The 22,116-nt window shown below is 44.2% G+C and overlaps 1 protein-coding gene across 13 annotated transcripts in view; it reads right to left on the bottom strand.

Annotated features, from left to right (window-relative positions):
* The window catches only part of FARS2 (phenylalanyl-tRNA synthetase 2, mitochondrial), a 648,562-nt gene that overhangs the window by 139,410 nt on the left and 487,036 nt on the right, over positions 1-22,116 (bottom strand). Inside the window, exons 10-11 of one of the 13 annotated variants that reach the window (XR_007517143.1) lie at positions 21,931-22,112; positions 1,400-19,455 (exon numbers count right to left, since the gene is read on the bottom strand). The exons of 10 other annotated variants lie outside the window; for them this stretch is intronic. Coding sequence is in view for 1 of the 3 variants with exons in the window: in XM_049882741.1 (XP_049738698.1) it covers positions 22,034-22,112 (79 nt within the window). In the remaining 2 variants the exon portion in view is untranslated. Of the gene's footprint in view, positions 1-1,399; positions 22,113-22,116 lie in introns of those variants that run through there. 2 more of the 13 variants (XM_049882741.1, XR_007517141.1) reach the window with 2 other exon arrangements.

The following is a 22,116-nucleotide window of genomic DNA, read 5'->3' as shown; positions in this document are numbered from 1 at the left end:
TTCACTAATAGCAATAATTAGGAAGAGTCTCAGTGGAAACCTTACAGTCAGTAGAATAGGGCCTGCTAAGAAAATGAACCATGTAAATCAGATGATACAGTTTTTGAGAAAGGAAGCTGCATTAAACACTTAAAAAATGTTTATTAAAAAAAAATTAATTGGGCTCTGGCACTATATATGCTAATTAGAGATCATGTTTATCTATCTATTAAAGTAGGATTTAACTCAGTAGCATCTGGTTAGAGGAACAGTCTGTGTTTCTGAAAGCAACTACAAGTAATAACAAGGTGTCCAAAGTGCCATTCCTTATGAAAGATTCGGATATTACACATTTCATTTATCCTGAATGATTTCCCCGTTAACAAACCCTCACTCATCCATTCATCCTGGATGCATTTGTTCTGCATCAGCTAGGGGCCAACTACTGTAAGGAAAAAGGACAGAGACATGGTCTCTGCTCTCCAGAAGCTCAAAATAGGGGACACAGTTCTGTAAGCCAGGGTTTTACTGGAGTATGACACCTGCAATGACAAGTGAGGCTTACTGCTTGTTAAATACAAATTCACTGGCCAGTATCTATTTTTGTGCTTAGAGTGGAGAAGCCTAAATAAGACTTGTCCAAAGACCAAACCACCTATTGCCAGCCCCGGTCACTGAACACTCTGTTTATATATACACTGGGGCATAATAATCCATGTTTGGATGCGTGTATCATTAACATGCTTCCTTTAATTTGTATATATATCTATATCTATACACTGGTAGCACAAAGGTTAATCTCTTGGCTTTTAACCAAAAGGTTGGCGGTTTGAACCCGCCCAGTGGCTCCAGGGGTGACAGACCAGGCGATCTGCTTCCATAAAGATTACAGCCAAGAAAACCCTATGGGACAGCTCTACTGGTCACATGGGGTCACCATGAGTTGGAATCAACTAAACAACACTTAATGACAACAAGATCTGTGAAGCTAGGTGATTATATCTTGCCTCATTCTACAAGGGATTTGAAGAGGCTTACAAAAGAAACTACAATAAAATAATGTTTAAATATGAAAAAAAAAAAAAAGTAATAGAAGGGGTGGGATGTTACTGACATTCTTCTCAAGCCAGACTTACTTCTGACCATTCCTTCCTATTTGCCCTTCAGGGGTCATTAATCTGACACAGTCATGCAAGCGGGTACTGACGTTCAAAGCTCCTGAGACTGAGGTTCAGAATGAGGCCCCCAGCAGGATTCTGGCCTGGATACTGGTGCTCAGGTGGTGCCATGGGTCCTGGTACTCAGGTGGTGCATGGGGGTGCCCTGGGTCCTGGTGCTGAGGTAGTGCCGTGATGGTGCCCTGGGTCCTGGTGCTCAGGTGGTGCCATGGTATCACTCTGGGTCCCGGTAATCTGGTGGTGCCATGGGTCCTGGTACTCAGGTGGTGCATGGGGGTGCCCTGGGTCCTGGTGCTGAGGTAGTGCCGTGATGGTGCCCTGGGTCCTGGTGCTCAGGTGGTGCCATGGTATCACTCTGGGTCCCGGTACTCTGGTGGTGCATGGTGGTGCCCTGGGTACTGGTGCACAAGTGGTGCTATGGTGGTGCCCTGGCGACTGTCTGCTATTACCCATTGTATGAATTACTCTGAGGAGCCCCATGAGAAGCAGAGGTGACTTGCAGGGCAGGATTTGGGGAATCTTGAGCTGTGGCTGTAATACCATTCAACAGCATCAAAACCTCTCTTGTAACACATAACAATATGGTCAGGGAAAATATTAATAATGGTAGCACTACTGAGGTCAGAGGAAAAAACAATGTAAGTGGCAAGCTGTGAGGGCTTATGCACAGAACCAGCTGAGCTTCAGATTTGGTTCTGACTCTCTCCACAGCCAAATGAAAAACAAAAACGGTCAGTTGCAAAATCCTTAAGATTAAATTTACCTGTACCTTGAAGCAAGCTCACTTTCTCTTGGCACTGAATTCTTAAGAAATTTCTCACAAAAGATTTTATAGAGAGGGCACTGGGTAATATACTGGTGAGATCCTCAACCATCTTACGTCCCACCTGCAGTAACCAATCTCATATGGCTGTTTTGTAGCATCCACTGATAGAAGCCAAGCCCAAAACATTCAAGATAGTACCTATCAATGAAGGCAACGATACAGGAGGCCAGGATACACGCAGAACAGGTTGGCTCAGTATGACAGAAGTGCCCACACAGATCCATCCCAGGACTGCTCTCTCTTAGGGGGGAGGGAATTAACATTTGTTTTTCCAGACGCTGTGCTAGCGACCCTATACTTGTTACTAAAATATAAACCAGTAAACCAGTTGCCATCGAGCTGATTCTGACTCATGGGAATCCCACTTGTGTTGGAGTAGAACTGTGTTCCATAGGGTTTCAATGGCTGATTTTTAGGAAGTAGATCACTAGGCCTTTCTTCCAAGTGCCTGGGTGAACTCAAACCTTCAGTGTTTTGGTTAGTAGCTCAGCTCCTTAACCATTTACACCACCGAGGGACTCTCTGGAAACCACTATGAAGTGCTAGCATCCATCCCCCTTTCCACAAATGAAATACCGCGGTCCAGAAAAGTAACTTATTCAAGGTTACAAGGCAAGTGGGAAAGCCAGGATTCAAACACAGACTTGTCTTCAAAAACATACATTTTTGCCTCGACTGTTTCTGCACAGAGAATAATAGATTAAATGTTTTGCCTGAATCAAGCAGTGAAAAACATTTAAAAATCAATCCAATTAGTTAAACAGTTTTAGAGATTCTTTTCCCACTGGTTACTCTGACTGTTTAGCTGAAATGACAAAAATCGACCAGTTATTCCAGTATTGCACGGACATTTGGGTAACTATTGCATGCTGGGTACCCGCCTCACGTCCTCCAACTCGGTCTCAAGCTTGAAAGGATACAATGTCATTTATATTAGCTGCTGCCGCCAAATAGTATGAGAGTGAAAATAAAACTAAATATTTGCTTATGTGGCTACATGTAAAATACATATGAAACAAAATAATCTTCACATTATAACAAACTGTCACCATTTATAAGTTCAACATAACTGAAATCACTAAACCCCACATCATCCCTTAGGGGAGATGGGGAGAAAAGCAAATCTTTTAAAAACCTTTCATCTGTTTTCTGATGTATTATTTGCTGTCAGGTACAGAGACTTGTGAAGAAGCAGAGCAGAGAAGCGGTAGAGAGAATCCTCTGATGAGGGGCACTAAAGGAATGTGCTCCAGAAAGTTCTTCTTCCTCTCTAAGGCAGTCACGTTATTTTTACAGAAAACAGCATCTGTCTCTTTCAACTAATTAAGGGTAACGGCTGATAGCAACCTACAGGACAAAATAAAACTGCCCCATAGGGTTTCCAAGGAGTGGCTGGTGGATTCTAACTGCCGACCTTTTGGTAAGCAGCCGAGCTCTTAACTATTGCACCACCAAAGGTCCAGGGTACATTTAATCACTGTAAACACAGCCAGAAGGGAATGAAAACTAAATGCTGGCAACACTTTTCCTATCTGGGTCTCAGTTTCCCCACCCGTAAAATAACAGGTTTGGACACGATGTTCTAAAAATGCCATCTAGCGCTGAGAGATTATAATTTTCAGTGAGGATTCAGTGAGGCTGGTTCTACACTGGAGCCCTGGTGGCACAGTGGTTAAGAGCTTGGCAGTTCAAATCCATCAGCTGCTCCTTGGAGACCCTATGGGGCAGTTCTACTCTGTCTTATAGGGTTGTTATGAGTCAGAATTGACTTGGTAGCAATGGCTTCTTCTTCTTTTTTTTGTTTTTTAAAGCTCTACATTGGGGACTGATAATTCTTCTTCTTCTTTTTTTTAACAAGGGGTCATCTTTGATGTCAAAGGACACATTGTTTTAGCCCCAAGTTTTGAGTTTTTGGATATGATGTGTATCATATCCAGGGCTGCTGTAACAAAGTTCCACAGAGTGTGTGGCTTGAAACAACAGAGATTTATTGTTTCACAGCTCTGTGGGCTGGGAGTCTGAACTCAGGGTGCCAGCAGAGCCATGCTCTCTGAGGCTATAGGGGATGATCCTTCCTCATCTCTCCCAGCTCCTGGTGGCCCGGGCATTCCTGGGCTTGCAGCTACAGCATACCTGGCTGTCTTCCCCAAGTGTCTCTGTGTCTTTCTCCTCTTCTATAAGGATAACGCTCATACTAGATCAGGACCCACCTGCTCCAGTGCGACCTCCCATTAACTGGTTACATCTTCAGGGACACTATCTCCAAACAAGGTCACATTCACAGGTACTGGGGTTAGGAGTTTAACACATCTTTCGGGGGGGACACAATTCATTCCGAAACATTATCTCAATCACATTTTAATGGTTTTATCTTCTCTGTCCACCTTGCTATCTCCATTGTGTAGCCCTGTGCATGCCTGGTACATAGCAAGCCCCACCTCCCCCCCCAAAAAACCAAACCTGTTGCTGTCAAGTTGATTCTGATTCATGGCAACCCCATGTACTAGCAAGCCCACCACATGCTAAATATTTCATGAATTGCACTCTATCCTCAAAACTGGCGAGTTTATTGGTGCTCCAGGCACCAGTTGTTGTTGTTAGGTGCCGTCCGGTCAGTTCCAACTGATAGTGACCCCATAGGACAGAGTAGAACTGCCCCATAGGGTTTCCAAGGAGTGACTGGTGGATTAGAATCACCGACCTTTTTGGTTAGAAGCCGAGCTCTTAACCACTGCACCACCAGGCACCAGTGGAGGGGACTAAACACTGCTCGTACACAAGCTGGCTGCTTTCCTCCCCACCCCCCCGCAACCGCCCCTAGGAGCCACTGATCAGAGCAGCCAGGTGGGAGCCTCTTGCAGCCCAGGGCACATCACAACTGCAGTGGTCACCATCCAGCAAGTGTGTACTGAGCACAGTTATGAGCCTCGCTCTGTGCAAAAGAGAAACGCTGCTGACTCATAGTTGTGTTCCTTTTAAGCAGGAAGTAAGTGTTGGTTCTTACTTGATTTTTATTTGTATGGCCCACTATTCCTAGTTCAGGGCACTGTACACAGGAGATGTCCAGGATTTGGGGGGTTAGTTGAATTCAGTGAGTCACTAAACACGATAACCTTTTCAAGTACAGCACCCCAGACCTTCTTTTGCTATAAACACTCCTTTCCTCCTTCCAGGGCCCCACTGTGGGCCGGGTTCTCCTCCCTGTCCTCTTTGAGGCCAGTTACAGTTACCTCCTCTCCAAAAGCCCACGTGCCATTTCACAGAGTCACTCACACCATCCACAGAAGAGCGGAAGAGCCCTGACAAGGACACAGGAGGTCTCTCTCATCCCTTGGTATGTAACCCAGCAGCTGGCTGGTGACTAGGTTTCCCTTTAACCATCTGAGTGTCACCAGGGTCTGTTCCGTGAAAGAATTAGAAAGGCAATATTACCCAGCTAAACCTCAAAGAAACGAGTTAAAAGAAAGGAACATAGTTTCTATTATCTTTCCAAATGCTTAAATGCCCTCAGCCCCTTAGGTTTCCAGAAACTGTAATGTATCTTGCCCCATCTCGGGTCACTAAAAGCCTGCCCTGGGCTACCTGCGCCTGCCTCAGACATCCCAACATGAGGAGAAAGTTAACACAACAGAAACACATGCTCACTGCGTAACCATCAAGCAGCCAGTACCTCATTCATACACGCCCACGTCTCCGTGTCTCTGTGGCATCCTCATCCCAAGTCCCTCAGGAGTGTGTGAATACTTCAGGAAATCCTTTCAGGGTTCAAGGCAGACTGCTTCTCAGTGCCAACATGCCTGCCTGGAATCTGGACCACCATCCCGGCTGCACAGGGCAGGGGTACAGAGTCAGTGCTCCCTGGGCCTGTTCACTGCAGACCCCCTGGGAAGCCGCGTCCTGGCCAGGCCACAGCTACTCCATTCCACTCTGGGGGCTGCGAGGAGTCTCCAAGGTAACCCATCATCAGCATCCTGGCCAGTGAGGCTCAGGGCAGAGGTCCTCAGGACAGGACCCTGATGTGACCACCCAGATTCTCCTTGAACACATCCCGTGATGGGAACCTGCTCCTTCACAAACAGCCCCAGTTGTTAAGAAGTTCTTTATAGGGAGCTGAAATCAACTTTCACACAGTTTCCTCATGCTGGTCTTAGTTCTGGCCTTGAAGCCTCCTTTCTTTTTCATCATGAATTTTCTCTTAAAAAAGATATAGATTAAACAAAAACCCAGCATCACTGGATAGGGAAGGATACAGGACTAAATAGGTGAGGATGAATTGCTTTGTGAAATCAGTTAAAGGGCAGTGCAAAAAGACCTTTCCAATCTCCTCTCCGTCCAACTGCTCTTAAACTAGTGGGTGCCAAACCCATAGGCATCTTCAGAAAGCGGCGCTATAAAATCCAACAAGCACGTCACAAGCGCCTGTGAGGAAGGCTCCGTGTTAGCGCTCATGGCACAGCGGTGACAAAGACAGGGTTCCGTCCTCAACATCTCATGTTCTACTAAGAGAAGCAGACACCAGAACTAAACACAATGCCACATCCACTTCTTATTCAGAGAACTTACAGTTATGGAATCGTGGGCTACTGTGTGCTTTTTCGGAATTAACTATTCATTTAAAGTAGAAGCGGAGGAAATGAAGGGGAGTCAACATTGGGATCGAGTTCTATGAGTTTACTGAGCTCTGTTGGTGCTCAGCTGCTAACTGAAAGGTCAGTGGTTCGAGCCCACCTGCTACTGTGAGGGAGAAGGATGTGGTTGCCTGCTCCTGTAAAGATTACAGCCTTGGAAACCCTATGGGGCAGTTCTATTCTGTCCTATAGGGTTGCTATGAGTCAGAATTAACTTGATCTCAGTGGGTTTGACTTTTTTTGGTTTTAGTTCTATGGAGGAAATCACTGGTGCAAGACCAAGGAAAAATATGCAGTCTGCCCTGGTCATGGACTGTTGGCCCAGCTTGGGCACTGCTTCTAGACCAGGAGGCGTGTCCTGGACTCCCCTGCTGTGGTCCCCAGTGTGACTCTGTTCTGAGGACACCTTCTAAGTGGGCTGGTCACTCAGACAGTCTTTGATTTCCCTGACCCTTGCTGCTCTTGTCCAATGCAGGAGAGCTCCTATTCTCAGCAAAAAATTAGCATAGAGATGAAACCATTTCAAGGGACAGTGAATTGACAGAAGACACATTAAGTTTTTTGTTTCTAAAATGAAAAAGTTTTCCTTTTTCTTAAAACCTCAAAGCTGCCACTTAATTTGTGCTAAGATTGTGCTTCCATTGCTCAGTTGTCAACAGGTGGGGGCTGTGGGAGAGAAGGATGAGGAAGCACGAGGAAGGTGACAACTCAGGGCTGCTAGGATGGGCACATCAACCACCCGCAGACCACGGCTTTTGGGGAGTGGGCAGGCTCTCTTAAGTATAGTAAACATGCTGATGTCACCCAGGAGGGAACAGCCAAAACCAAAAACCCATTGCTGTTTGTCTTGGTCATCTAGTGCTGCTATAACAGAAAATACCACAAGTGGATGGCTTTAACAAAGAGAAGTTTATTTCCTCACAGTAAAGTAGGCTAGAGGTCCAAATGCAGCACACCGGCTCCAGGTGAAGGCTTTCTCTCTCTGTTGCCTAAGGAGGAAGGTCCTTCTCATCAATTTCCCCTGGACTAGGAGCTTCTCTGCACAGGAACCCCGGGTCCAAAGGATGAGCTCTGCTCTCGGCACTGCTTCCCTGCTGGTATGTAGTCCCCCTGTCTTTCCACTTGCTCTTCTCTTTTATATCCCAAAAGAAACTGGCTCAAGACACAGTCCAATCCCATAGATTGAATCCTGCCTCATCAACACAACTGCAGCCCATCCCCCTTCATTAACATCACAGAGGCAGGATTTACAACACATGGGAAAATCACACCAGATGACAAAATTGTGGACAGTCACACAATACTGGGAATCATCATGGCCCAGCCAAACTGATACACACATTTTTGAGGGACATAATTCAATCCATGACAGCACCGAATTGGTTCCAACTCATGACAACCCTGTGTGTTACTGCCTAGATCTCTACAGAAGCAGATCATCTTTGGGCAACTGGGTGGGTTCGAGGTGCAAACCTTTAGGTTAGTAAAGGAGCACCATCCAGGATCCCTGAGAGAACAACAGTGCTAAATAAGTTTTTCCTGGGTCGTCCACAGGGCAGGACTGGTTCAACTCTCTGCCTCTGGTTTCCCTCTCATCATTTCCGAGACAGGTCCACTGCTCTTTTGAACAGAATTTCTCTTCCTCTCTCTTCCCACTGGAAGAAAGGCTCTGAGTGCCTGGGCTGGGACTGATGACAAATCTGCCACTGAGCTGGCCCCACCACCCCTTCCACACCAGCTTCTGGGATTGTTTTAGGTTTTCACACATCCCTCCTCTCTGCTCTTTTAAGCTCTCAAATTCTCTCTGCTTTTTCTTTAGTGGATTGCTTCTGATCTCATCGAAAACATTCTCTGAGTCATTAACAACACAAGACACTAAAGGAACCATCTGCTAGTGGCCCCAAAGGCCATCTCTCTGCCTTGCCAATGTCAGGGCTTTTCAATTAAGAGGCACAAAGTGGCTTTGAATAATGCTGGGTCCCCACAACCATGATTCAATCCAAACAGGCCTTAGGAAGATGGTTTTTTTGAAAATGTAACCATCTGATTTCTCTGCTCAATGGTTTAAAATAGCTGAAAAAGACAGAGTCTTTATCTGTGCCACATTGGCTGGAGATATTCTCTGCAACAGAAAGGCCACACAGTGCCCAGGGGGCTTGTTTTTATGCAAAGGGGATAAATACTGGTTATTACATACATGGAAGATGATAAATAGACATTCCGATACTATAAAATCTAATTACTGTGCACAGTATTAATTTAGATGTTGTAAAAAATTAGACTTAGAATAACCTACTTTTAGAGTAATAAATGACTACACTGCTTCCTAAATGAAATTGCCAACAAGTAGAGCAGAAGACAAACCTGTGAAGCATCATTACAGAATCTAAAATAATAGCATGGTTCCATTCTAAATCCATCAGCACCCACCTCACATGGGCACTGCTTTGCTCCTCTGTTCATCTTACTTCTCCATTCTCTACAACAACTATTGTGAACCTTCTCCAACATCCTCAAACACTCCCCACTTGCCACCCTGACTGTACTTCCCCTTCATTCACCTTCACAGAGAAAACAGAAGCCATCAAGGGGGAACTTCAACTTCCACATGCCGAATGGAGAACCCTGCAGTATCTGCACCCACCCCGTCCTCTGTCCTTTCTCCTATCTGAGGTGAAGCCCTGCTCGACCCCTTTGAGCTTTAGGTCTCATGATGTCCTGCCTTCTCAGGAACATCGTACCATCAGGTATCCCTCCACTCTTTTACACTGTCAACCTTTCCTTCACTACTGGATTCTTCTACTGACTTTTAAACACACATTTTACAAAACCTCCCTTGACCTGCACATTGCCCTCCAACTACTTACCTTGTCTCTTTCTGTCCCTGGAGTTGTCTCTCCTCATTGCTTTCATTTCCTCACCTCCCATTGCTTTCTCAACTCATTCTAAACTTCTGCTCCCATCATGTCTTACTAAGGTCACCATGATTCCCATGTTCCTAAATATGATGGCTCTTTCTTAGTCCTCATTTCATTGGTCTTTCAGTAACTTCTGCTATGTTGGCTTCTCCTTCTATCTTGAAACCTACTTTCCTCTGGCTACCAAGACTCCCTCCCTGGCTTCTCTCACCTCTCTGGCTCTTCCCTGTTTCTCCAGGTTTATTATCCTCTACCTGGCCACTAACACCTGAGTTCCTCGAGCCTCAGCCTCAAGCCTCTTGCTTGCTTCCCACTCTACCTTCTAGGCTTATAATACTTTTTTTTTTAAATCATATGTATTTTTAAAAAAATTTTTATTGTGCTTTAAGTGAAAGTTTACAAATTTAGTCAGGCTCCATACAAAAATTTATAAATACCTTGCTATATACTCCTAATTGCTCTCCCCCAATGAAATAGCACACTCCTTCCCTCCACTCTCTCTTTTCCTGTCCATTCGGCCAGCTTCTGACCCCCTCTGCCCTCTCATCTCCCCTCCAGACAGGATATGCCAACAAGAAGCTCATTCTTCACCAGTATCATTTTCTACCCCTTAGTCTGAAGAGTTGGCTTTGGGAATGATTCCTGTCTTGGGCTAATAGAAGGTCTGGGGGCCATGACCTCCAGGGTCCTGCTAGTCTCAGTCAGACCATTATGTCTGGTCTTTTTATGAGAATTTGGAGTCTGCATTATAATACAACTTAAATGAAGATGACTCACAAATACATATTCCATTCTCCATGGGCCCTCTAAACTCCAGAGTACTACTTCAAACTACTTATACAACATGTTTTAATCAGTATCTCAGGTAAACCTCAAGCACAGTGTATTCAAACCTCAATCTTAACCAGTCATGTCCTTCATATATCAATGAATGGCATCAACATCACATAGTTACACAAGCCAGAGCCCTCAGCATCATCCGTCGTGTCTCTACTCAGTCTCATCCCCATATTCAATTGAGTAACAAGTCTTGTTTTTACTTATTTTGGAATCTGTTCACTTACCTCCATCTCCTCAGCTACCACCTCAGTCCAAGCCCCCGTCATCTCATGCCTGGACTCCTGAGATAGCCTGGGCCCTGAGGCAGCCTGGATTCCTGATGTAGCCTCCTCCCTGGTCTTCTGCCCCCCATCTACCCTGATCCACTCTCAGAGTAATCTTTTTGAAAACCAAATCTGATCATGTCACATCCTTTGCTTAAAACATCCTAGGGGCTTCCCATTGCTCTTTGGATAAAGTGAGAAATCCTTACATGGCCTATGACACCCACTATAGTCTGGGCTGACCCATCTCTCCAGCCCCATCCCCACACTCCCCCTTTATTCCAGCCATACTTTCTTTCTGTGCCTCTGATGCATCTTGTTTCCTCCTGCCAGAGGACCTGGCTTATGCTGTACCCCAGCTTTAAATGCTCTTCCCTACCGTCACACTTGACCATCACATAGTTAACTCCAGTGCTCAACTTGTTCTTAAAGCACCCTATTCACAACACTTGTATCAGTTGTCATTGTTCTGGGTGGAACTGTGTCATCCCAAAAAGTGTATTGAAATCATGGCCCCTATACTTGTTTTTTTTTTTTTTTTTATATACCTGTGGGTGTAATCCTATCTGGAAATAGGGTTTTCTTTGCTAATTTTTTTTTTTTTTATACCTGTAGATGTAATCCTATCTGGAAATAGGGTTTTCTTTGTTAAGTTAATGAGGTCATGCCTGAGTAGGGTGGGTTCTATATCTAATCACTTCTGAGTTATAAAAAGAATAGCACAGACACAGAGAACACACAGGGGAAGACATCATGTAAAGGCTGACACACATGACAGATGTATCTCCAAGCCCAGGAAATCCAAGGACTGCTGGCTACTCTTTTCTTATGGCAGCACTGGGGAAGCAGGACATCATTTTACGTTAACTTTGTGACCATTTGATTACAGTTAATTTCTCCCTCCAGTCTAGACTATAAGCTCTTTGAGAATATCAATGGTGTCTGCTTTAGCTTTCCATTGTATCACCAGTGCCTGCTGGACAGCAGACATCCAGTTGAATACATGAATGAATGAGCTAAGGAATGAAGGGAACAACAGATCTATTGACTAGTTGACTGGTGAGCCAGAGAGCACAGGGCAGGTAAGTGGCCGCTCTCTTCCTACAGCAGGTACAAGCTGAAGAATGACAGCCTCATCCCAGAGCACAGAGCTAGGTCTACCAGCAGGACCACTTTCAGAAATGCCTCACCTTCCCGGATCTAAAGAGGAAGGAAAGTGAAAGGGTGGAGGGCAACAGGGAAGAGAGGAAGGCAACAATGCAAGATTCTCAACTGATCTGAGACTGTAAATGCCCCTGAGAAGGTATGTTTTAAAGTTCACTCTATCAGCTAACACGTCAACTATCCATGAAAACCTTAGGACGAATGAAGCTGTGCCTTCAGTGCTCCTTGCCCTGTGTACATCACAGCTCCTTTCATCCTTCTTTGTAGTTTCTTCTTTAAACCCTTGTCAGGTGAAGAATTTAGCTTTATGCAAAGTAAGGTGGCCTTTGTCCTTGGTTCTGGAGAAATAACCCCTGGAGTGACTGGGATGCCTTGGTCTGAATTTGTGCTGGTGAGTGGGTCTGGCCAGGCAGAACAGACTCACCTGGGAGGCTGATATCAACTCGCCTCAGGGGGCATGATGCAGCCTATCATGCAGGATTCACCAAAAAAGCCTGTAACAGGAAGGCTCAGAGATACATGCCGATTCTTATCCATGAAGTCATCCATGAAATGCCTCTCTCCTTCAACTAGACTGTAAGTTACTTGAGGGCAAGCACCATGATTTTTTCCCTAATATGTAGCATTTAAGTGACTCTATCTAGCATAGCTTAAAACCCACTGCCTTTGAGTCGATTCCGACTCATAGCGATCCTATAGGACAGAGTAGAACTGCCTCAGAGGTTTCCAAGGAGTGGCTGGTGGATTCGAACTGCCGACCTTTTGGTTAGCAGTTGAGGTCTTAATCACTGCATCACCAGGGCTCCTGGCATAGCTTAGGCCCTCACTAATGGTTTTTGATGAATGAATCATAGAAAAAGAAATGAATGGATAAGTGGAAAGCTAAGCATCACAAACACAAGTTGCCTATTTGAGAATTGTGTGGCTGGACAAGAGGCTGAAACAGCATCTACCAGTAATAACATTACACTGACGTGGGCCCTCGAGGGTAGGGGGATGAGCAATAGCTGAAATTGGAAGACGATTCTGTAGTTATCTGTTCACCAGACCATCACCTCACTAAACTGTGAGTTCCTCAAGGGATAGCGGGGATTTTTTATGTGTCCTTGTGCAGAATAAATGTGAGTTCTCTTCTCGCTCCCCTTAATTTAGTTACCAGATGAATCAAAGTCTAGTTCTAACTGGCCGTGTGAGGCTGGATAAGTTTTGTCTCCCTGGGCTTAATAATCTTGAAAGTAAAATGAGCAGGAGGACTAGGTGATCTCCAAGATCTCTCTCTCAGTTCTAACATCTGATGAATCCATAATTAACCACGCGAACAAGCAGAAAAAAGCCAGAACCTAAGCAATTGTGCTAATCACAAAGGGTCACACATGATTTTTAAAAAATCTTCCATATTGGTAATCATCTCATGTAATGCTAAGAAGGATCATGGTAAAGGAACAACTGTGGTCCAAAATGGAAAATCTGCATAAGAAACCAAACCTGTTGCCATCAAGTCAATTCTGACTCATAGTGACCCTGTAAGACAGAGGTAGAACTGCTCCAGCAGCTGGTGGATTTGAGCTGCTGATCTTCTGGTTAGCAGCTGTAGCTCTTAACCGCTGCAGCACCAGGGCTTCTGGTAATCTGCATAGAGGTCTCTAAACACATTACAAGCAGTGTGGAGAACTATCATAAAATATAAGGGCAAGCGTCAGCATCAAGTAATCTGGCAGTTTAAGGAAAACCAAACCTGTGGTCGTCGAGTCGATAGTAATTCAGATAAACAATCAAAATCTAAAACTGTATGTGAGCACGTATAAAATATTTTTATGGTTAGAGTCTATAAAAAGTTAAGCAATATGGCAAATGTAAAATTACCCAATAACTTGGTTTTATCTTGAGGGGAAAATGCTTAATTTTGTCAGAAGCACACCTACTGGAAAAATTCTATGACAGAAATTCCAGTCATGCAATTTGCTAACAATACATCTCATTCTGGAAAAATTTATTTTAATGAAAAATTCTTAGTAACTTCACCCCAGTTTACACAATGCAGATGTCACCATGGCTGTGACAATACGGTCTGTGCAACGTACATTCCTTAAAGAAGCAAATGTGTGCATAGATAGTTAAGTGTGAACTCACATGCACTCATGACTGCCTGAGAGCCCACCAGGATACAAGTGAATAGCTCAGTGTGCACCCTGCCTGAAGTTCCCACATCTTTACATTTCAACCATTGGAGAGGAAAATCTTTGTAAAAACATGTTAATGCTTCCAAGTGATCTCTGCAGAGTAAAAACCACAGTATCTTCAAGGATATCAACCACCAGCATTTATGGAACATTTGCTTTGTGCCCATGGGCAGCGGTGGTTCGTTGGTAGAATTCTCACCTTCCATGTGGGGTCCTAGGTTCGATTCCCTGCCAATGCACCTCATGAGGAGCCACCACCCATATGTCAGTGGAGGCTTGCGTGTTGCTGTGATACTGAACAGGTTTCAGTGGATCCTCCAGACTAAGGGAGACCAAGAAGAAAGGCCTGGTGATCTACTTCCAGAAAATCAGCCAATGAAAGCCCTATGGGTCACAAAGGTCCAATCACATTGTATATGAGGTTGCTATGAGTTGGGGGCCAACCTGACGGCAGCTAACAACAACTTTGTGCCAGGCATTGCTCTAAGTGCTTTTATGTGTTAACTTATTTAATCTTCACAACAACTATGAGAAAACCACCATTATCATTCCCCATTTCACAGATGTGGAAACTGAGGCACACAGAAGGTCAATAAATTGTGTAAGGCTGTATAGCTACTAAGTAGTTGAGCCAATACTTGAACGTAGGCATCTGCCTCTGAGTCTGCACCCTTAACCATGGCCCTATACTGGTCATTTATAAACTACTGACCCTAATAGAAACCTTTATTGAAAACTGAGTTACCATTTTCAACGTCAATTTTTAGAAATGACTCTGTGCGTCCTTTCAGCATTCATTGTTTTTAAAAACTGCTAATGCAATTCAGGCTTCATGTAGCTAAATGCATGTGAATCCCAAGAGAGCACTAAGAAACCAAGGTCCCTTTGAAGCTAAAATCTCATTTAACAGGGGTGGGGCGTACAAGGGCAACAGACATCTAAGACCAATTTTAGTCACCACCTTTCATATCTTAATGGTGAAAAAGCCTGGGTCCTGTAATAAGTTGACTTCAGTGATCGTATAACAGGAGGGCAAATATTGAAACGACTTCCCATGTCTGATCTTCCATGCCATTTCCTATTCTAGGCTTGACTGGGCAACTGCTCAGTGAAGCAAGTGGAAAAGATACCTTTATTGCACCAAGTCATCCTTAATCTGTATTCGGCCAGAGGGATTTAGCTCCTAGGCTCTTGTTTAGATAAGGCTTCTATCTTAAAAGACACAGAATCAATCTTCTAAGCTGAGAGGGAGCTGGTAGTTGAACAGTAAAATAAAGGGTACTTCCTACTACGCTTTTAAAAAAATACATCCCACACAGAGGGGGTTAGGGGATAAGAGCTGAAAAGAATTCTCAAGGCTTTTACATTTAACATATTACTAAAGTGTCGGTCAAAAGCCAGTCATGTGATACTTGCTGGGCTACCAAGATGCACACAATGTGGCTGGACATTCATACTGTCCTCATTCTGAACTGGGACACTCGACCAGGATGCTTAAAACAGCCGTACCCAGAACAAGGTTAGAGAGAAACATGCCACCGGTCTAGGGTTTGTTTAAAAATGTCACTGCTCTGGAAGGTTGACATGGAGTCCCTGGGTTGTGCAAACAGTTAAGCCCTTGGCTGTTAACCAAGCGGCCAAGGTTGCCTGGTTGCTTAAAAGGTTGGTGGTCTGAACCCACCCAGAGGCATCTCAGAAGAAAGGCCTGTTGATCTACTTCCGAAAGGTCATAGCCTTGAAAACTCTATGGTGTGCAGTTCTACTCAGCACACACAGGGTTGCCATGAGCTGGATTCGACTCAATAGCAACTGGTTTGGTTTTTTTTTTTTTCCAGAAGGTTGGCAGGAATTAGAATGTAAGAATGAGTGGACTTTGTACCAAAGCTCAGGTACAGACAGTATTCACTCAGCTTTCTCCCTCGTTTACCAACATTTCCAACAAGCCAGGCCACTGGATCCTAAATGGATGGCAGGTGAGAAGGCTGGAACTGGCACAGAGATCCATCAGAGAGGGATGGAGGCTCTGCAGGAAGAGCACTGATACCCTGGCTATAAATGGGAGCCCAGGGCAGTGTGTAGAAGGCAAGAAGCCACAGCTTAAAACAACAAAGGCACGATGCTCCTTCTTGCCCTCCGTTTTATTTTAAGACGAAGGGAGAGTTTCCAAGATAAACAGAGATCTTGGTTTTTTAAGAGTATTAACTCTAGAATCAGATCCAGTACACCTGGATTTGAAGTCCAGTTTTTAGAATGATAACTCATAGTCACTGCAAAGATAACTTAGTCATGTCTTAACTATTTTAAAGAACCAATAGAAATTTTTTGAAAATTCCTCAGTTTATGGCCAGGAAGTTTGTTGCGCATTTTGAAAACTTGCTCCATAGGTCCTCTCTCTCTTAGCCATAGAGAAGGGGAAAAGAAGCCACCACTTATGTGATTTTTTTTTTTTTTAATTAGTTTCTGTGTCAGGCAAAATAATGGCTCTCCAAATGGGTCCACAATAATCCCCCAAACCTGTGACTATGTCACCTCATATGACAAAAGGGACCTTGCAGGTATGATCAAATAAAAGATCTTGACACGGGAAGATCTGGGTCATCTGGTTGGGCCAAATGTCAGCGCCTGCCCTCTCCCTAAGGCCTGAGGGCCCTAACTCAGACGCAGATCCTAAGACCAAAGCCCAGGGAGGAGCTCGGACGCTCTGAGGGACACTGTGCACTTGCAGCAATGTCAGGAATGCAGTCAGAGAAGCAGAACCACAGTGCCGCTGAACCTGTGTGAACCCACAGCTTCCATTTCACCAAGTCCTAAGACCACCAAGAACTGTCCAGCCTTGCTGAAGGTCAGCGTCACAGTGCATTACACAGGAGATTTCTGGAAGGTAGGGAAACCAAGCCAAAGTTGGAACAAAGGGGTACAGCCTGTCCTCTCTGACTCTGGCATGGCAGCCACTAGGACAGAAGAAGGGGTTTTGGCTGGCCTGTGCCCCCCACAACGGCAGGGCTTTGTTCTCACCTGACACAGAGCAGACACCCACAGTCACTCAGTGTGTGAATGAACGAATGAGAAGAGGCTGCAGGTGCATTTATTTTATAATGGCAGTAGACTCAACTTACATTCTGTCTCTCCCTGGTGCCTGAAAGGGGCTCTCTTCCCCTCTGAGCCCCCAGGAGGCGCGCTGTTTGCCCCCTTCACGTGCTAGGCTTTTCAGCCTTGCATTGTTGTCACTGAGCTCTTATTCTTTTCCTCTCTGAATTGAACTGTAAGGTGATAAGGATCAAGCCTTGCTCATCTTTGTATCCACTGCAGCCAGCTCAACGCCCTTATACACTAGGTGCTTGGTTATATCAGCGGGTTTCACTTGGTAAGGGGTCTTCTTCCCAGTTTTTCTTGGATAATTGAGCAAATTATAGTAAATTGATACTTTTTTTTTGCCAAAATCTTAATTACTCTATCACAGAAAGTACTGTAAAAACTACTGTAAAACAGTAAGATGAAAGATCCTCCAATAAGAGGATCCAGGTGGCACAAATGGTCGAGCACTTGGCTGCTAACTAAAGGTTGGTGGTTCCACCCAGACGTGCCGTGGAAGAAAGACTTGGTGATCTATTCTGAAAGATCGGTTATTAGGGGGGAAAAAAGAGGAACCAGGTTCACCAACATTCGAGGTCCTGCCAGAGGTAAGATCATTTTTTAATCAGTGCATTAATACATAAACACTTTATTTATATATACATGTGTACGTGTGTATACATATGTTGTTGTGTGCCGTTGAGTTGATTCCAACTCATAGTGACCCTATAGGACAGAGAACTGCCCCATAGGGCTTCCAAGGGTGTAATCTTTATGGAAGCAGACTGCCACATCTTTCTCCCCAGTGGGTTCGAACTGCTGATCTTTTGGTTAGCAGTTGAACACTTAACGATTATGCCACAAGGTCTCTCTCTCCCTCTCTCTATATATACATTGTTGTTGTTGGTTTCTGTCAAATGGATTCCCAACTCATGGCAACCCCATATGTGTAGAATAGAATTACTCAATAGGGTTCTCAAGGCTGTGACCTTTCGGAAGCAGATCGCCAGGCCTGTCTTCCATGGAGCCTCTGGGTGGTTTTGAACTGCCAACCTTTACGACTAGTAGTCAAGTGCTTATCCGTGTGCACTGCCCAGGGAACATGCATACACACGCACACACACAGGTATATAGGACTAGATTTACTAATGAGCTTTCTCTGTCTTTGAATTAAGAAGAAATAAAAATGAAATGGCACGTTGCACCGAACACATAGCATATGGCACGCTTTATAAACTCACACACTTTGTCTCTCTGCCCCATACACACAAATCCCAAACTCTATGCCTTTCAAGATACTGGCCTCTTATGCCAGTCTGAGATGCCTGAACCGAAACATTTACATTTTTGCTGCCACTGTTCCCTTACGACCATCTGGGGGAGGCTTCCCATGAGGTCAGAAATGCACTGGGCTGGTTCCCCAGCAAGCAGGTGGATGGTTTCAACGCCCCTTCCCAGCACAGCTGGAGCCTCCTCCAGCCCTTTGGTTGCACCTTGTGCTGGGCCGTTTGCTCTGTCTCAACCTGGGCTCCCATCAAAGGTCTCTGTCAACTGAATTCCCTACAATTCTTCCATTTCAAAAAATGGAAGGGCTGAAGAGTAAGTGGGCAATTCTGAGAAGGGAAACTGGTTAGTCACCACAGCATAATGCCAATCTTGGAAAAAGCAAAGAGGACAGCAGACATTTACTGACTTCCTAGGATGATAAAGCAATTTATTTTAAAACAATTTAGTTTTATTTATATCAGTTATATCTGCACATATTTGAAGAGTCCAGTAGTTCTACAAGGCTTATTATGAAAGACAGCAGGCAGACACAGGCGGTTCCCCAGCTTTGACGCACTTTCAACACTTCTAGTTCTTTTGATATTTATCTCTGTATATACGATGTTGTCGTTGTTAGGTGCTGACGAGTCGGCCCCCACGCACAAAGGAATGAAATACTGCCCAGTCTTGTGCCATCCCCATAATCAGCTGCAGATTAGACTGTTGTAATCCATAAGGTTTTCACTGGCTAATTTTAGGAACTAGATTGCCAGGCCTTTCTTCCCAGTCCATCTTAGTCTGGAAGCTCCACTAAAATCTGCTCAGCATCACAGCAACATGCAAGACAACAGTGATAGAGGGGTAGTGGTTACACATGAAGTGTACTGGATGAGAATAGAAACTGGGTCTCTCACATGGAACAAGAGAATTCTGCCAATGAATCACAATGCCTGTATCATTAAATAAGATACTTTTATTGCTACTTCTTGCTGCTTTTTTTTTAAAGTTTTATATATTAGCTCACCATCATAGGAGAAAAGCACTTAGTTCTCTTTCACCGTTACCTCCTCTCCCACTATTCTATGCACACCTTCATCCTGCTGCCATCTTCCCAACAGTTACGCTGTGATTTTTGATAGATCTGAAAAATTTTTTTTTTTTTGTTCAGTGTTCACATTATATATAAACATGTTCACTTCTGAGCCACAAAGTATTCTATACTTACTTTCCTTTTTCTTTGCAACTTTCAGACTCCCCTAGCTTTAGTAGCTGTGTTGACTTTTCATTTGCTTCATTTTCTAAGTACTTCTGCACTCCCTCACTCTCCTGCGGTGAAGAGTGAAAGGCGTGGTCTGATGGCTGTGAGTATGGACTCCATACACAACTACTTGGGTTCAAATCTTAGTTCTGTCACGTACTAGCTACATGACTTTGGGCAAATAATTCAAGCACTGTGTGCCTCAATTTCTTCATTTGCAAAATGAGGCTATCCATGATTACCTCCTACTAGGGTTTAAGTGTTAATACATGTATGCTTAGAATTGTCGGACACATAGTGAACGTTCAAAACATGTAAGTGATGATCTCTGTGATCGGTATTCAATTAATGTCACCCCCCTGAAGAAGTCTCCAGGCCTTCTGATCTGCGCCCACCTGGACTGACTGCCCTCTGGGTTGACGGCTGCATGCCACCTTCACCACCAGCCTTTGCCTTTCTCTGTGCTGATCTCCCTCTGCCTGGGTTTAATTCTCATTTTGGTCGGACATATCCTCTAGTGGTCTGAAATGTCTAAAACTATCATTCTTTTACCCTCAGTCTTGACCAATCACTTGTCTGAGCATCAAAAGCTAGGTGAAAATTACTTTTATTCAGGCTTTTGAGGACATTGCTCTTCTGGCTCCTACAGCTACTGCTGAGACCCTTGACGTCATTCTAACTCCTGGTTCATCCTCTCGTCTCCCTCTCTCTCAGCTTTAAGATCTTTTCTCAAGTCTCCATCATTCTGTAAGGCACTCAGAGGTCTTCCTACGATCCTACTTCCATTCACTGCACTCACCACTTTGTGAGCCCTTTGTACCTGGAAACTCATGTCCTTCATTTTGTGAAACTTCATTTCACTATTTCTTTGAGGAGTTCCTCTCCTAACTCTTCTCTGTCCTCCCTTTCTGGAACTCTTCTTATTTGACTTATGCTGGACTTCTTGCTCTGTGCTCCAATTTTTTTATGTTTTCTTGAAGCTTTTTTCTTTTTATTCCTCCTTTTAGGAGGTTTCCTCAACTTTAGTTTCCAACCCTTCTACTGACTTTACGTGCTACGCATTTCTCTGAGCTTTTGGTTACCATCTTACTGTTGTGCTCCTGGCAAGTAGAGACCAGTAGCTGTGTCTTAGATGGCTGCTCACAAGCTTCTAAGACCCCAGATGCTACTTACTTCACTACCATGTAGGTCGTGAGTTTTGTGAACTATGTTATGCCAGTTGGCTGAGTTGTCCCATGAAACTATGGTCCTAAGCTTTCAAATTTAGAAAACCAATGTTGGAAAGTGTTTGGTTATGTCTAAGGAATATCCATATTTGTGTCTTCAATTAATATATGTGCCTGCACCTACATATTTGTATTTACACATACCTATAGGAGCCCTGGTGGCTCAGTGGTTAAGCACTCAGCTGTTAACTAAAAGGTCAGCAGTTTGAACCTACCAGCCACTCCATGGGAGAAAGATGTGGCAGTCTGTTTCCATAAAGATTACAGCCTTGGGAGCCCTATGGGGCAGTTTTACCCTATTTTTTATTGGGTTACTATGAGTTGGAATCGACTTGACCGCAACAGATTTTTTTTTGGTTTATAGGGTGGATATGAGTTGAAATCAACTTGATGGCAATGGGTTTGGTTTTTTGGTTGATCACATTTTTAATAATCAAGAACTCTTTCTGTTTTTTGGGCATTCCATTTTTAAAAGAATCTTGTTTTTGTTATTAAATACAATATATTCTCTTATTTCTCTGAAGACGTTAAAGGCAAAACTTCTTTTCTTCATGTTTTCTTCTCCCGCTGTGGTCCCTTCAGGCTGCTCTGTTTGGTCTGTGTTTGCTTTGGTCCTCTCTTTGCCAATGCCGGTATTTTTGGATGTGTGCCCATATTTAAGAGTGAGCTGCATACGTATGCACACAGAAAAAGGGAGGGCTTTCAAGCTGGACTTCACTGTGGGGGAATCTGGGTGCTCCACTTCCTGAGGAACCTCAGATGTCAGTCTATTTAGCTCTTTTCTCCCAGACTGGTAAGATTCCCAGAGTGGCTATACAATCTCCTGTTGGGTGAAGGCGAGGGTTATAATCCCACCTGCCGGTGTTGAGCAGGGGAAGAAGTCAGGGGATCTCAGCATCCAGTTAGTAAACTTTCACTTCCATCCCCAAGTTTTCAGGTGATCCCTAAACCAGAGATCCTCTGCCTTATCCTCTCCAGAGAACTCTGCAGGTTCTACCAGGATGAAGGCTTGCTGGTCATTTGGTTGGGTGGTCATTCTGCTGCTCAGAATTGGGAAGGAAATCTGGGGTTCTACACTGCAAATAGAGTTTCAACTGAAAGATATTTTTACCCCATCTTTACCCCTACTTACAGAAGAAACTGGTACTACTAATTCCTGAATCTTTTAGGAATTCTGTAGTTTCAGTTGGGTTGCTTCTTGACTTCCCCAACTGCCAACCTCCATTTCAGCTTTCTTAAATCTGCTCTTCAGCTTCCAAAATTATGTCACTGATGTCTCCTCTTCCATTCACTTTGTCCTTGGTTAATTTATGCCTTA

Source organism: Elephas maximus, chromosome 1, assembly GCF_024166365.1.
Source record: "Elephas maximus indicus isolate mEleMax1 chromosome 1, mEleMax1 primary haplotype, whole genome shotgun sequence".
Lineage (NCBI taxonomy): Eukaryota > Metazoa > Chordata > Mammalia > Proboscidea > Elephantidae > Elephas > Elephas maximus.
The sequence above is the reverse complement of the archived record's forward strand: the minus strand, read 5'-3'. Positions and strand labels throughout refer to the sequence as shown.